General features: G+C 43.5%; 1 protein-coding gene across 13 annotated transcripts in view; it reads left to right on the top strand.

The window, feature by feature from the left end:
- The window catches only part of KMT2C (lysine methyltransferase 2C), a 189,667-nt gene that overhangs the window by 161,689 nt on the left and 12,850 nt on the right, over positions 1-15,128 (top strand). For 12 of the 13 annotated variants that reach the window (XM_085572926.1, XM_085572927.1, XM_085572931.1 and 9 more), the window contains 9 exons: positions 69-1,888; positions 2,829-2,940; positions 3,900-3,978; positions 4,098-4,161; positions 6,009-6,241; positions 9,078-10,751; positions 11,991-12,203; positions 12,573-12,737; positions 13,965-14,106. In XM_085572926.1, the coding sequence (XP_085429052.1) occupies positions 69-1,888; positions 2,829-2,940; positions 3,900-3,978; positions 4,098-4,161; positions 6,009-6,241; positions 9,078-10,751; positions 11,991-12,203; positions 12,573-12,737; positions 13,965-14,106 (4,502 nt within the window). The remainder of the gene's footprint in view (positions 1-68; positions 1,889-2,828; positions 2,941-3,899; positions 3,979-4,097; positions 4,162-6,008; positions 6,242-9,077; positions 10,752-11,990; positions 12,204-12,572; positions 12,738-13,964; positions 14,107-15,128) is intronic. The other variant, XM_021555311.4, reaches the window with a different exon arrangement.

The raw sequence follows: 15,128 nt of genomic DNA, 5'->3' as shown, positions 1-15,128 counted from the left end.
TGGTGAACAGTTATTTAGTCATGTGAGATTGAGAAAAAAGACGATTTGCCTTTCCTGCTTTGTTTTAGATATGGGTTTCCAGGAGGTGGCCATGGTCCACCGTCGGGCCAGGAACGTTTCCTTGGTCCTCAGCAGCCCATGCAGCGCCCTGGAGTTCCCCCACAGCTGAGGAGATCCCTGTCTATTGACATGCCCCGGCCAGTGAGCACCCCACAGATCAATAACACATCCGGGATCTCGCAGCATTTTCCCCCGCAGGGAATTGCGGTCCAGCAGCACAACATCCTGGGCCAGGCGTTCATCGAGCTGCGCCACAGAGCTCCCGATGGGAGGCCAAGGCTGCCCTTTAACCCTGCTGCTGCCTCTGTGCTGGATGCTGCAGCTCAGCACCAGCGGCACCCCGGCTTCCTGCCCAGGCAGGATTTCCCAGGCCCAAGACAGGCAGAACCGCTCAGACACAATTCTCAAGGAATGCCAAGCCAGTTGCAGATGTCTGCGAGTTTGGAGCACATGTCCCAGTCCCAGCAGGATCAAATCAATGCTGAGAACCCACCCGCACTTGTCATGCGTTCTCTGGGTCAGCCAGTTGCTGATGCATTCCCAGGACCAGCTTTGTCTGCATCTGCACCAAGTGATGAATCTGCAACCTTGCAGATTCCCAACCAGCCAAGTGATGGTCTAGAAGAAAAGCTTGATCCTGATGATCCTGCTGTAAAAGATTTGGATGTGAAAGACCTTGATGGGGTTGAAGTCAAGGACTTAGATGATGAGGATTTGGAAAATCTGAACCTGGATACAGAGGATGGAAAAGGAGATGAACTGGACACTCTAGATAATTTGGAAACCAATGATCCTCACCTTGATGATCTTCTGAGATCTGGGGAATTTGATTTAATTGCATACACAGACCCAGACCTTGATGTGGGGGATAAGAAAGGAATGTTTAATGAAGAACTAGACCTCAATGTCCCCATTGATGACAAACTAGATATCCAGGGCAAGGCAGAAGAACCCAAACAGAAGGAACAAGGTGATACAACTGTTGTTCCTGCTGAGACCCAGTCTCCACCAAAGAATTCAGCTACAGAAAATGAAACTAAAACAAAAGTGCTTTCTCCAAACACTCAAGAGGAAAAGAAGAATGAAAATGAAAAAGGTGATGGAAATACTGAGTCCACAAGTACTCAACAGGCTGCTGAAGTGGAGTTGAAGGATGGAGAAAAGGCTCCTGCACAGTCTGCTAATCCGGAATTCCCTGACAAAACTCCTGCTGTTCCTAGTCAAGATACAACTGTGCCTAGTCCAGATGCTCAGGGATCTGCTCCAGTGCCTGTTCAAGGAGCAGTAAGTTCCTGCAGTATTTCTGGGTCCACCCCAGTCCTCTCAAGTTTGCTGTCTAGTGAAAGCTCAGACAATGCTGAAGCAAGAACTCTGGGATCTCCATCTCAATCTCTGCCACCCACACAAATGAACCATGGATCAGGTATTCCACAAACACTCATGACACCTGCTGGACAGATCTTGGAAAACACTTTAAATTCCAATCTGCCCATGGTTCCACGAATGAACCATAATTTTTCTCAAGGGTCACCAAATCCAGGATTTATTCAGGGTCAGTCATCTAATCATAACTTTGGGACAGCACAGACATCTAATCAGACTGTGGCTGTACCAAACCGTCCTGGTCCCAGTGGCATCTCTGCTCCCCAGCAGATGATGCTCCCTCAGCCATTAGCTCAACAGCAAAACCGAGAGAGGCCACTTCTGCTAGAGGAACAGCCACTTCTTCTGCAGGACCTCTTGGATCAGGAGAGGCAGGAGCAGCAGCAGCAGAGACAGATGCAAGCCATGATTCGCCAGCGTTCAGAGCCGTTTTTCCCCAATATTGGTATGTGGGTGTCCTGTTTGTCTGTGTTCTGGTTGGTGTTGTAAAAATGCAGCAACAAATAGTTAAATAATCCACAAGACTGCGAGAAGCAGGTAAATATGTAAAGCTTGAAAGTGGCATAATAAAAATCAGCCTGCCTATTAGGTACAAAGGGAGTATGGAAATTGAGCATGTAGGTGGAATTCTGAGCTCTGTGGCAAGGCTCCTGTTGTCATTACCAGGATCAGGGTAACTCTGCTTTACTGATAATGTTTGTGACATCAGCTGTGTCACATACTCTATACTTTAGGTTCTCAGGAGATAAGGAGTAAATGCATCCTTTGTAAACAAAATTAGGTGGTCAAGTTTAGTAGCTGAGCTTCTTGATATTTCATCTATCAATTTTATGTTTATGGTTGTTTTATGACTTTTTTTGGAGTATTTTTTTGTGTCACTAGGAAAGGGATTATTAAAAGCTATTAGTAACCCACAGTCTAGGCAAGGCCCAGAAATGAAACACTAAATATGGAGAATTCTTTAAGTTGTAACTACAGTGACCATCAAGGCCATTCTTGTAGCGCATCAATGATGGTGTTCGAGTTGCCATTTGAGATCACAGAAACAACTCCTCTTCCTGAGTCTTAAACCTATAAATAGAATTTATTAATGTTGGGTCATAGGCCAAATTTGATCTAGAGCCCTTCTCAGACTGACCTGCTTTTGTTTGTATGTTGTGGCTGAAAACAAGGACAGCTGTTGCTGACTAACTTCTCCTACAGGATACAAGAAACTGCTTATTAACCTCGAATATCAAAGTGGGGAGGACAATTGATTTGAAATAGGAACGCAGTTGATGTTTTGCTGAAGATTTAGGCATGATCTAAATGTAAACAAGTAATTTCCATTTAATAACTTGTAATGTTCAGCTGTGTGATTCACTGCTGCTGTTTTTGTCTTACAGATTTTGATGCGATTACAGATCCCATTATGAAAGCAAAAATGGTGGCTCTTAAGGGGATCAACAAAGTCATGGCACAGAGTAACATGGGGATGCCACCAATGGTCATGAACAGGTAGGCAACTCTTGATACCATTCTTTAGGACTACAGAATGTGAAAGGAAATGACAGAGTTCAGGGAAACTGCATGCAGGAAATGAAGAAAAAATCTTTCTGTCCTGTAGTTTGCATTTGATTCTAGCACAGGATTATCTCTTAGGAATAAAGCCAGTGTGGCAGTAGGAGCTATAAAAGGTATTCAAATGCATCAGATTTGTGTTCCAGTTGTCATGTCATGGGTCAACATGGCCAGCATGGCTTCACTGTTGATGCTCTTCTTGTTTTGTCACTTGCAAATTAGGTAATGACACATCTCCCACGGGCTGTGCTAGAAACTGGGGGTGGCCATGTAACAGTGGAACCTCATGTTGCAGCAAATCATTTAATGCTGAGTATAAGTAAGATTTTAGCCCAAGCAGTGGAAGTTCCATCCTCTCCTTAAATCCCTTCTGAGGACAAAAGAAGCCATGAACTGTGCAGGCTGCACCATGACTGTCCTTAGGGTAGGTGGGGAGTCCATGGGCCAGGGAGGATCTGTGCCTGTTCTTTTGGTGTGGCCCTTCAAACTGGGTTTTCTCTGTCCAGTGCCCCATGATAATAAATGGCTCACCCAAGGTGTAAATTTACACAATTCCAGTTGACTATGATGATGGCCATGAAACCTAAATACATTCAACTATTTTTCTTTAAATTATAAAATACTAAAATACAAATACAGACTTGTGTGTGTGTTTTCACTGTTGTAGCACAGTAGGTCATATTGATATCATCTCTCTGAAAAATGTGAAATGCAATAGTTTCAAGCAAGGGCAAAATGCTGTCTGTATTCTCCAGATGTTGAAAAGGTTTCATACAGAAGTTCAAGTGCATGCTTGTATAATATTTGGGTGTTTTGTTTAAGTTGAACATAATAAAATTGTCTCTCTCTCTCCTAAAATGCTGGTTTGCAAAGTTACAATTTCTGTTTCTCAATAGATTTCCTTTTATGGGTCAGCCAGTGCCGGGGGCTCAGACCAGTGAAGGCCAAAATCATATGCAACAGGCAATTACACAGGTAATGCAACTTGATGCGGGCTTGAAACAAAACTGTTCAATAATGATCACTAAGTTTGGGGTATTTGAATTGAATCATAATTTAATATCCTTGTCTGTGTGTTTTACTGAAATTTCTAGGATGGAAGTTTGGCACCTCAGATTTCTAGACCTAATCCTCCCAATTTTGGTCCTGGTTTTGTCAGTAAGTAAAGATTTAATAATTTATTGTATGGGTTGTTTTTTTTTGGTTTTTTTTTTTTCCATTTTACAGTTCTGTTTTCTTCCATAAATGGATCCAGTCTCTCAAAAAATCATCCTTTTAAAATTGAATAATTTCATCATTACAATGCCTGGTAGTGAAGGGATGTATAGTAAATGCTGCTAACATTTTTTTTCTAGAAGCTTTCATCAACAAAACACCATAAGGAAAGAGGGAAACAGAAAATTAACATTATTTGGATTTGTATGAGAGCAGTAATCTATTAACTGGCAGACTGCTGTATCAGAAACCTGGTTTGTGTTGTGGGTTGTGTTGCAATATTCTGAGCTCAGAATAAGTGTGTGTGTTGATGGAATTTTTTATTTCAGAAGCAGAAAGTTTTGTGCAGCATCACTGTCATTTGAACAAATACCAGAAAAATCTCTCCAGGCATTGGTTAGCTGGTGAAACACAGTTGTTGAAAGCAGAAATATACTGCACTAGGTTTTTACATTCCATATTTTTGGTTGCCCTAGATCAATTGTGAATCGTAGTCTCTGTGATGAGAAAGGTTTATAAGCAGAAACTAAAACTGAGCATATGCTGGGAGAGGAAGACCATGTGTAAAAAAGTGTTTCTATCACTACAAATACTTCACTTGATATTTGTGAATAAGAAACAGAAGTAAACTCCTTCACATTTTCCAGAAGCTGGAGTAGCAGCACTGAGTATGCAATAAGGAGCTTTGGCAATATTATCTGTATTAATTATTTATGGTGGGATTCCACATGGCACTCAGCATGGCCCTACTCTGGGTGGTGGTGGGTTCTGAGCACTTGAGTAAATCTGATTTTCAGTTCAGTAGTAGCTACTCTTACCTGGAACTTGTTAAAATTTCAGTACTTTCATGTTTCTCATTATACTCTCAGTGTCTCCATTCAATTGTCCCCTCAGTTTTGGGATCAGTTCTGCAGAATTTTTCCCTGAAAGCACCTTGAGGCTGTAGCTCACCCTGAGTAGGTTTAGTTGAGCTGTTCAGTCAAAGCTGTCACTGGCACAGTCATTCGTGGAGTAGAAGGTGGCAGGGTCTGGAGCACAAGGAGGACATGGTTATATTGAAGTCATGGAGCTGTGTGGTATCTCTGTTAAACAAGAATCTTCACAAGGAAGATCTGCACTTATTCATGGTGTCCCAGTTCACTGAAAATGTGATTAGGAGACAGATGACATCATCATTAGTGTTCTCTCTTGCTTTCTGTGCTTAGTGCAGGTCAAGTGTTATCAGACATGGTTGTTTTGCCTCCAGAAAAACATCAGAGAGCAATGGACTGCCTGTGGCAGACAAGCATTTCTCATTTGAAAGAAGAGCAATGCTTTAGTTACAGCCTAAATGAGAGGCATTTATTTTGGGGGCATGAAATGCCACTGGTGCTGAAGGCCCCATGCTGAGGGCTGACACTGACAAAGTGATTTTTACAAAGACAGTATATTTCTTTCACTTAATGAATATTTGATGGTGTTCATAATTTTAATATTTTTCTTAGAAGTTGTAATAAAAATAATTTTTGCACGTACGACAGTTTTCTGCAAACCAGAGTTAATCAGGCTGTTTTTCCTGTAAGTTTCTGTCCTTGTTCCCTAATCTCTTTGTACTTTACTACTTCCAGAGATCTTCCATCTTCTGTGGCAGGACAGGGAATCACTGGGTTCTCTAGCAGTTCTCAAAGCCACATTTACTCACTAGCAAATAAGGGAGGGGAACCTGATGGTTAAACTTGAGCTTTAGAGAGTAGGATGAGTTGTCATCTCCGGGATGAGATCATATCACACTTCATTTCCCTTCTCTCTAGACGATTCACAAAGAAAGCAATATGAGGAATGGCTGCAGGATACACAACAACTTCTTCAAATGCAGCAGAAGTACCTGGAGGAGCAGATTGGAGCCCACAGAAAATCCAAGAAGGCTCTCTCAGCCAAGCAGCGAACAGCCAAGAAAGCCGGCCGGGAGTTCCCAGAGGAAGATGCAGAGCAGCTGAAACACGTTACTGAGCAGCAAAGCATGGTCCAAAAACAGCTAGATCAGGTAATCATCTGGAACCCAGACTGTTCACCTTGGCACTGAGCTGTCACAATGGTAGTAAGTCTTTCCTTTAAGTCTTCTGAAAGACACAGTACAGCTCTACCTGAAGGAGCCACTCCTTGTTTTGTTTTGTGTGCGTAACAGCATTGCTCTAGAGTGTAAGTGACACTGGAGCTGCAAAGGAATATTCTGTGGCAAACATGATGACAAAAAGCTGGGTTAGTACTTTGGAAAGAGGGGAATTCCTTGGCAAAATGACTTGCAGCAGAGTTTCTGGCATCATGCAAAGCAAAAATGAAACATTCTGAGAAAAGTTTCAGCATGCAGGGCTTTATTTCAGGCTTGAATGCATGTTTTAACCCAATCTTCTTTTTTTACAGTTCGAAAATCTATTTTTATTATATCGTCTTTAGTGTTAGACTAGTTTTATGGTCTGTCTCGTTCCTAGATGCTGATTCTCAGTATTGTGTCATGGAATAACACAGGTCAAAGGGATGCCTGGAGATCTTCCAGTCATGATCAAAGCATGATTAAATCATGTTACTCAGCACCTTGTCAGTCAAGTTCTGGAAGTCTCCAGGGGAAGAGATTTCCCAGCCTTTCTGGGCCCCTGTTTCTACATGTAACCACTTTCACTGGACTTTGTTTTCCTTTCTTTAGATTCAGTTGGAATTTCACATATTGTAACTGTGATAATAGTGAGATGAAACCTGAAATAGTTTTGATAAAATATACTTCACCCACCAGTAGTTAATGCTGTGTTCCTCAAGACTTTTAATAAATTACCTGGCATGATTGTCAGGATCAACTAGTCCTGCTGAAAATGAAAATGCTTTAGAATTATCCTTTACTAGTATGAAGGAAAAAACTTGGCAGCAGACAGCTTGGAATTAAGTCCTGAGCAATATCTGACCCTCAAGTTCTCCTGTGTTGCTTCAAGACAAAGTATGTGCTGGATGGAATATTAGTTGGCTCATCTTTCCAGTGTGTGGAAGAGGGATGGAGTGAGTAAATCATTTCTACATTATTTTTTCCCCTTCCATAATAAATCACAAGTAGAACAAATGCAAAAAAAATTCCCTTTAACCGACGTTTATTATACATACAACAGCATAATCTTATGGTGGAGTTAGACTGAAGTAACAGCTGCTAACCATGACATTGCTGGCAGATCCATTTACTCCTCATAATTAAAGTTCTCCTATTTGTAATATTTGAATTTAAGTTTAATCTACTGCTGGCAGAAGCCATCCACTGCCCTTTAGCCACTGATTTAGACCAGTGGTTGATTCATCCACATCTTAAGCAGCATTTTGTTCTGTACCTCATAGGAGCTTAAATGAGGTTTAAAATATAGTTTTAACCACCTTCTATTGGAAGCAATTTGCCACTCGTTCAAATCCAATCAAGTCATTTTTCTGCAATCAAGCTCCTGGTAGTTTTTGAAAAGTCTCTGTATATATGGGGAGAGAAGAGAGCTCCTGGATCCCTGTGAGTGGCTGGTCCTGGACACGGGCATGGAGAAGGTGGAGCTGACTGTGCCCCAGGAGCTGATGTGAGTCAGGGTTTTTGGGCAGGCATGGAGCCACACAGACACTGCCAGATGGCCCCTGTGGCACTGTGCCTGTGCTCACAGGCTCTGCCCTGCCCTCCCTGCACTGCTGAAATCCCCAGCTCAGCTCAGGGTGTGCTCGGCCCTGGGACACCACAGCTCATTCCAGGGACAGTCCTGGCTGATCCACCCCTGCAGGCTCTGGAGCCTTTGGGAGCCTCATGGCCCCACAGAGCCAGCACAGGTTTAGTGCTGTAGGACCAGGAGAAGCCCTGGAGCACTGGGTCTGTGCAGTGCAGATGGATCCAGTCAGTGTCTCTGTGCAGTAGCTCTGTTTATCCAGCAGTGTCAGTGCCAAGGCAGAGCTCATAAATCATCTTGTACCTGGTGTTATTGTGTAAATAACCTTTTGGATGCATCTGTCCTTCAGCCCTAAATGTGTCCTGTGGCATCAGTGTTACGCTGAGCTTTCTATCTTAGTCCTTGCTTCAGATAAAAGGAGAGGGCTATGACACAATTTGAAATACATTACAGAGTTTTTTTCTATCCCTACATAAGCTGTGGAAGTCGTAATCAAATGAACAGACGTGAGAGGGAGATTTTCCATAATGTATGCACCATCAACCAGTGGATTGCAAATCCTTCTATTTTTGGTTCAGTTGTGTGTCTGCAGTGTTTCTGAAAGGCTCTTGTTTGTCCAGTTGACAGTGTTGTGTCCTTTCCTCAACTTCTCCTGTTTGTGTAAGCTACAAGGCATAACTTGCAGTGCCCATGTTGAGTTTATTTTGGTTTTAAAATCTTAAATTTTCAAGCAGCATTTGCAATTTTCATCTGACTTGAGATGTTTGAGGATCTGCCTGTGAAGAAATGGGAATATCCATCACCGTTTTCCTGCAAACTTTTCCAGTTTTCAAAGTGTTGCTATGTGTGAACATCATCCATTCTCACTGTTGTCCTTTTCTTGTCTGTTCCCAGCTGTTTGTATTCTGTGTGTGGATGACAAGATCTGTAGGACAAGGATCACTGCTGGTTTAGGTTTATATATTCTCTAGCACAGTGCAGTCTTGGTGTGCAATTAGAACTACAGATGCTGCTCTTTTGTCTGAGGTCTTGTCCGGGGAGCATTTCTAACGAAATAATAGCTGTTCAGCATTAGAAACACTGCAGAAATTCTGGTTTGGCCTGAGGTTCATTGTCCCCTGGAATTAAAGTGGTGAGCTGCTTGGTTTAATGCTGCTTTCACAGGCAGTTTGTGTCGGGGTGAATAATGACTGTTTCAATGTTTAGATCCGGAAGCAGCAGAAGGAGCATGCGGAGCTGATTGAGGAGTACCGGATCAAGCAGCAGCAGCAGTGTGGGATGGCCCCGCATTCCATCATGCCAGGGGTCCAGGCCCAGCCTCCCATGGTTCCAGGGGGAACAGCACCAGCAATGAATCAGCAGAGCTTCCCCATGGTGGCACAGCAGCTCCAGCATCAGCAGCATGCAGTGGTGATCCCTGGGCAATCCAATCCCACCAGGATGCCAAATTTATCCGGATGGCAACCTGCAAACCCTGCGAGTCACATTTCCATGAATCCAGCAAGGATGCAGCCTCCAATGACACCACTGCCAGTTACTCCTGGTGCACCGGCTCCTGTGCCTGGCCCAAATGCAGCTGCACAGTCAGGACCACCCCCAAGGGTGGAGTTTGAGGACAACAACCCTTTCAGTGAAAGCTTCCAGGAGCGGGAGCGGAAGGAGCGCTTGCGGGAGCAGCAGGAGCGGCAGCGCATCCAGCTGATGCAGGAGGTGGATCGACAGAGAGCTCTGCAGCAGAGGATGGAGCTGGAGCAGCACAGTATGATGGGGCCTGAACTGAACAACAAAACATCTTTATCTCAGATACCTTTCTTCAATTCTGAGCTGCCTTGTGATTTCATGCAAACCCCTCGGCCCCTGCAGCCGTCCCCACAGCAGCAGATGGGGCAGATCCTGCAGCAGGGTGCTGTGACCTCTCCTCCCACCACCAGTTTTATGCAAAGCACAGAGAGAAGGCCAGTGGGACCTGCAGCTTTTGGACCTGATGCATCCACTGCTCCAGGTGGAGCCCCAAATTTCCATAATGTAAAACAAACTCATGGGAATCTCCCTGGGGCTGCCTTTACGCAGAATCAGGTCAGGCCTCCGTTCCCTTCTGCGGTCCCTTCATCTCCAGTGTTGGGGGGCAGTGCCCCATGTGGGTCGGACACTGGCGTGCCCCAGGCTGCAAACATCCCTGTATCAGGCCAGTCTCTCATCCAGCTGTATTCTGACATAATCCCAGAAGAGAAAGGCAAAAAGAAAAGGACACGGAAAAAGAAAAAGGACGATGATGCCGAGTCCATAAAAGCCCCATCAACTCCACACTCGGATATCACTGCACCATCAACCCCAACCATTTCTGATGCTACCTCCACCCCCACAGTGAACACCCCCAATGAGCCACGGCACCAGGATGAGCAGGAGTCCATGGAGCTAACGGGCCCCTCGACATCCAACACAGGAGAGAGCTCCCCAGAGCAGGAGGGGAAGCTCCCTAGCAGCAGCAGTGTGTCCCAGAAACAGCCTGGGGGGAATGCAGAGGCTGAAAAGGCTAAAATGGACGCACCCACCAGCCTCCAAGAAGTTAAACTGGAAAAGGCAGAAACTGATCAGTGCTCAGCAGGTCAAGCTGAGCCTAAATCAGAGAATCCAAGCAGTATTAAGGTGGAGGAGGATAAGGTCACCTCACAGTCAGCCTCTTCAGCTCCGAGTCCAGCACAGCCACCTGGTGCTCTGGCAGCTAAAGGGGAGTCAGGGAATGAACTGCTGAAACACCTTCTAAAAAACAAGAAGTCCTCATCTCTTCTAAATCAGAAACCAGAGAACAGTGGCCGAGCAGAAGAAGAGGCTTCTGGGGATAAAAAGTTAGCAGAGAAGCAGAGTCCAGCTGAAGGAATGGTGAGCCTGGTACTGGTTTTGTTACACTGTGGTCAACAGCAGTCCAGCCTAGTCTGTGCCTTACTGTGGGCATGTGTAGGATCGTAGCCTACCCGTACAGGGGAGGAGGAAAGAGCTTTAAGGAACTTTAGCCTCTTTCCTGCCTTTTGTCCACAAGTAAATCACCTGTGTTGAGCAAAGAATAAATTTTAATATGGCTTCTTAGGTTAGCATATCCAGAAGTCACTAAAATGTAAAAAAAAAAATATTTTTCTATAGAAAATTGTCTTCAAAAATATCACTTCTTAATATTAAGGCAGGATTTTACAGTATGATTCCTAATTACTCACTGCTATGTGTCTGTACAGAGCATGGTGTGTCTGGGTGCTCGTTTCTCCTGTGACTCCACCTGAGTCATCTATGATTTATTCTTTTATAAGGTCTTTATTAACAGACCTAAAGAAAAGTGCTTTCTGTGGAGGTAGAATACCCTTTACACTTAGACTTGTTGGTCATTTTATTGTAATCTTAATTTCTGCTTTCTTCCAGCTTCATTTTTAGAACAAAATCTAAATGTATTTAAAAGGAAAAAATACTCATAAAAGTAAAGGTAATTGTGAGCAGCAGGTTAAAGATCTGTTAAAGATTCACAGTTCAAACATGTGATAGGAATATTGGAATACTGATGGTAGGGCTCATGTAGAGCTTTTTAAAATAGTAATTTTTTTTAATGGGCTTTCTTTTGGCTTGCTCTTGTAGCATTAGAGTCCCATCCTAATCCTTTTTACCCAGCTGTGCTTCCATGGGAAGAGAGGCTTTGCAGATTTGTACTGGAAGTATTTAAGCAAGTGGTACAATCCAGAAAGGTTTCACAACACTTATTTTTTTGCTAACCTCAAAATACTTTTGTATTATATTAACTTCCACTCCTTTCTTCTGCCACCAAGTCTGTCTTTCATTAGGCCCTCGTGAACGTCTCCAAGGTTTCATGCACATGTAACTTTATTTCAGTGGGTATTCAAAAGAGAATGTTACTGGCCTGTGAGTTTTTAATGATGTTTTCAGATGTCAGTGGTGTTAATGGGAGGTCATAGTTCTGTCTGTAGGACAGTTTAGCAGTTCCACCTGCCAGTAAAATACACTTTGTTATCAGTGAGATTTACTACTCTGTGCCTGTGCTTTCAGAATTGTGCAGTAAATAGGAGAGAAGTGTGTATCAACATGTCAAAAATTCTGCTGCACTTCCTTTTTTCACACCAGCAAACTGCAGGAGCCCAGATGCAAGGTACATTTGGGTGCAGTAACAGCCAGCTCCAGAGAGCAGATGTAGGACCTGAAACCAAGAAGCAGAGAAACAAGCGGGCTCAGAGGACAGGGGAGAAGGCAGCTCCTCGGTCCAAGAAAAGGAAAAAGGAGGAAGAAGAAAAGCAGGCTGTTTATCCTAATGCAGATACCTTCATCCAGCTGAAACAGGTGAGTGTGCAGGGGCTGGGAAAGGCAGTCCAGAGGCCATGTGGAACAGTGGATTTCTCCCAGTGGAAGTGAAGTTGATGCTTAAGTTGAATTTTGAGCACAGGGTGGGAAAATGTGAGCTTCCACGAAATCAGGGAATTTAAAGTTTGATGGTTAATTTTGGAAGGTGGGCTGACATGGCAGGTAGTCCCAAACTCACAGAGTTCCTGTCAGTTCTGGCAGCCTCTGGATGAGCTGGCAGGGAGCTGGAGCTGAACAATTTCCTGACTGGATAAATTCCAATTATTCTTTTAAATTATAAACCACTCTACTGACTGGAGAATAGCAGTATTCTGTCTTAGACTTAATTTCTGTCTTCTTTTAATACAGCAACTTTCTCTTCTGCCTTTGGTGGAACCAATAATTGGAGTGAGCTTTGCACACTTTCTCCCTTATGGCAGTGGCCAACTAAATGGTGGGAATCGACTTGTGGGAAGTTTTGGTAGTGCTACTCTTGATGGGGCTTCAGATTACTACTCCCAGCTCATTTACAAGGTATGGTTTTAATCTGGATTTCTGTTTTGTGCTCTCTGTGGGAAAAGAAGTCCAGGTATTAGTACTGCTAGTCAGAGTTCTTGCCTTTTATGCAACTAGAAGAAAAATAACCTTTTATTGCTAGACTAGATAATGTGAAACAGTCACCATTGTTTTACTCTCTGAAAGTGGATATTGGTTCTGGAAACTGTGTTGTTGTAAACTAATTAAAAACTACAAATAATCTTTTAACAAATGGATACTGAATAATGAAAATTGTAATTACAGTTTTGTGGAGCAGAAAAGACTGAATTCTCAGTATTTTGCAGAGTCCCTGAAAGCATTAAATGTTTCTTAATGTGAATTAAATAAGAAATAGAGTTTTTCTCATTTGCCCACCGAGCCCTAACTAAGACCCTGGAAACTCTGAACAAAATAGACAGTTTGTTGATGAGTTAATAACCCATAGCATTTAAAACTTAGTCTCTGAGATCAGAGTGGCAATACTGGGAGGGCAGTGGGATACTGAATAGACAGAATCAAATTTGCTGCTTGGATACCTTAATATAAAAACCTATTAAAACCAGTGATGTTTTCTCCAGTCTTACACAGTGTGTAAGCTGAGAATGGGACCTACAAAAATAGTTATTGTGGTCAAAAGTAAGTAATGAAGATTAGCTTTGTGGCATGACTGCAGGAACAACAGATACTGAAGTCTTCATTTAATTTTCATTTAAAATATGGGCAGTTGAATAAACTGGTGAGAAGTAGCCCAGAGTATGAACTTGCAGAGCATCTGTTGCTCCATGGTAGCTGCTTCAGTGACAGCTCATCCTGTGCTGAATGTGAGGCAGCCTCCCCTTGAGGGGCAACTGGGGAAGGTGACTTGTTCATGGTTCTGGAGAGTCACTGTGGAACAGCTCTCTCACAGTGGAGTTGGGACCTTTGCTGAAATTGTAGGAACTTGTTTGAAACCGTTCCTTAAAATGTTCTTTGTGCATTTTTGTAAACAGTTTAGCCACATCTTCTTTTGGTAGTGTGTTTGGCAGTGTTTACTCATGTGAACTATGTCTTGTACAGTAGATGCCTTTCTGTCTCATGCTAGGGTCTCAGCTATAACTGCATATCAGTTCTACATCTGGGTGTAAAACTCTGAGGGGGTTGCATTGTCTGGTGTTGGAACAAGGGAAATTCTCTCTGTGTGTTCCATCCTGATTGATTGATGGTTCTTTAATCCATATCATTCAGCAGAACAATCTGAGCAATCCCCCGACCCCCCCGGCCTCTCTCCCTCCCACACCGCCGCCCGTGGCCTGCCAGAAGTTGGTCAATGGCTTCGCCACCACGGAGGAACTCGCTGGCAAGGCTGGAGTGCTGGGAGGCCACGATGGTAAGGCTGGTGTGTGTTGGTTCTGGGAAGTCTGTCCTGCTTTTAGCATTATTAGCAAATGGCAAAACAGATCTTAGAATCACAAAACACACAGAGTTGGAAGGGACCCACAAGGATTATTGAGCCCAGCTCCCAGCCCTGCACAGGACACCCCCAAAAGTCCCACCCTGTGCCTGAGAACGTTGGCCAAAGGCTCTTGGAGCTGTCAGGTTTGGTGCTGTGACCATTTCCCTGGGGAGCCTGTTCAGTGCCCAGGCACCCTCTGGGTGAAGAACCTTTTTCTGATATCCAGCCTAAACCTGCCTGACACAGCTTCAGGCCATTCCCTTGGCTCCCTTCGCTGGTGACCAGAGAGAGGAGATCCACACCTGTCCCTCTGCCCCTTATCATGAGGGAGCTGGAGGCTGCTGGGAGGTCTCTCCTCAGACTCCTCCAGGTTACCTCCTAGGATGCTTCTCAGTTGCAATGCTGCTTTATAAAAACAAAATGCCCAGACTTTTCAAGGTTATAATCTTTAATAGCCAGTAGTATTTTACACCAGTATAGTATCAGGTGTCAGTGCCTTTGCCTTGTTCCTGTTCAAAAACATCTTGAGAGCTAGACACACTCTTAAGAAATGAGAAAGAAAAACCTGAGATTAGTTTTTTGGATCCAGTACAAATGACTGGCATGAGCTCCTTGGTTGAGTGAGCTCAAAGCAGCCTATCCAGAATGTGTGTAGTCAGCATGTATTTCCTGGTACTTAAAATTTGGACAGTTAAAATTACTTTCTATTTTTTATACTGGGTCTTTGTAAATACTATTCAGTGATTAAATTCCTTTTTTTTTCACACTCCTTTTCCTTTGTTGTTGCAAAATTGTTGTTTTTTTGTAGTTTTGTGGATTTTTTAAGTAAACAAACATTCTCTCATAGTGGCAGAAGACACACACAAAAGCTTTTCAGACTGTTTGCTCAAAGTTTGCAGGTTTTTGTAAAAATTGAAGTTAATCTCGAATGGTCACCATCAGGCCCCACCCACACC

This window comes from Lonchura striata, chromosome 2 (assembly GCF_050655825.1).
Source record: "Lonchura striata isolate lonStrDom1 chromosome 2, ASM5065582v1, whole genome shotgun sequence".
Taxonomy (NCBI): Eukaryota; Metazoa; Chordata; class Aves; order Passeriformes; family Estrildidae; genus Lonchura; species Lonchura striata.
This window is presented reverse-complemented; position numbering and strand designations above follow the sequence as displayed.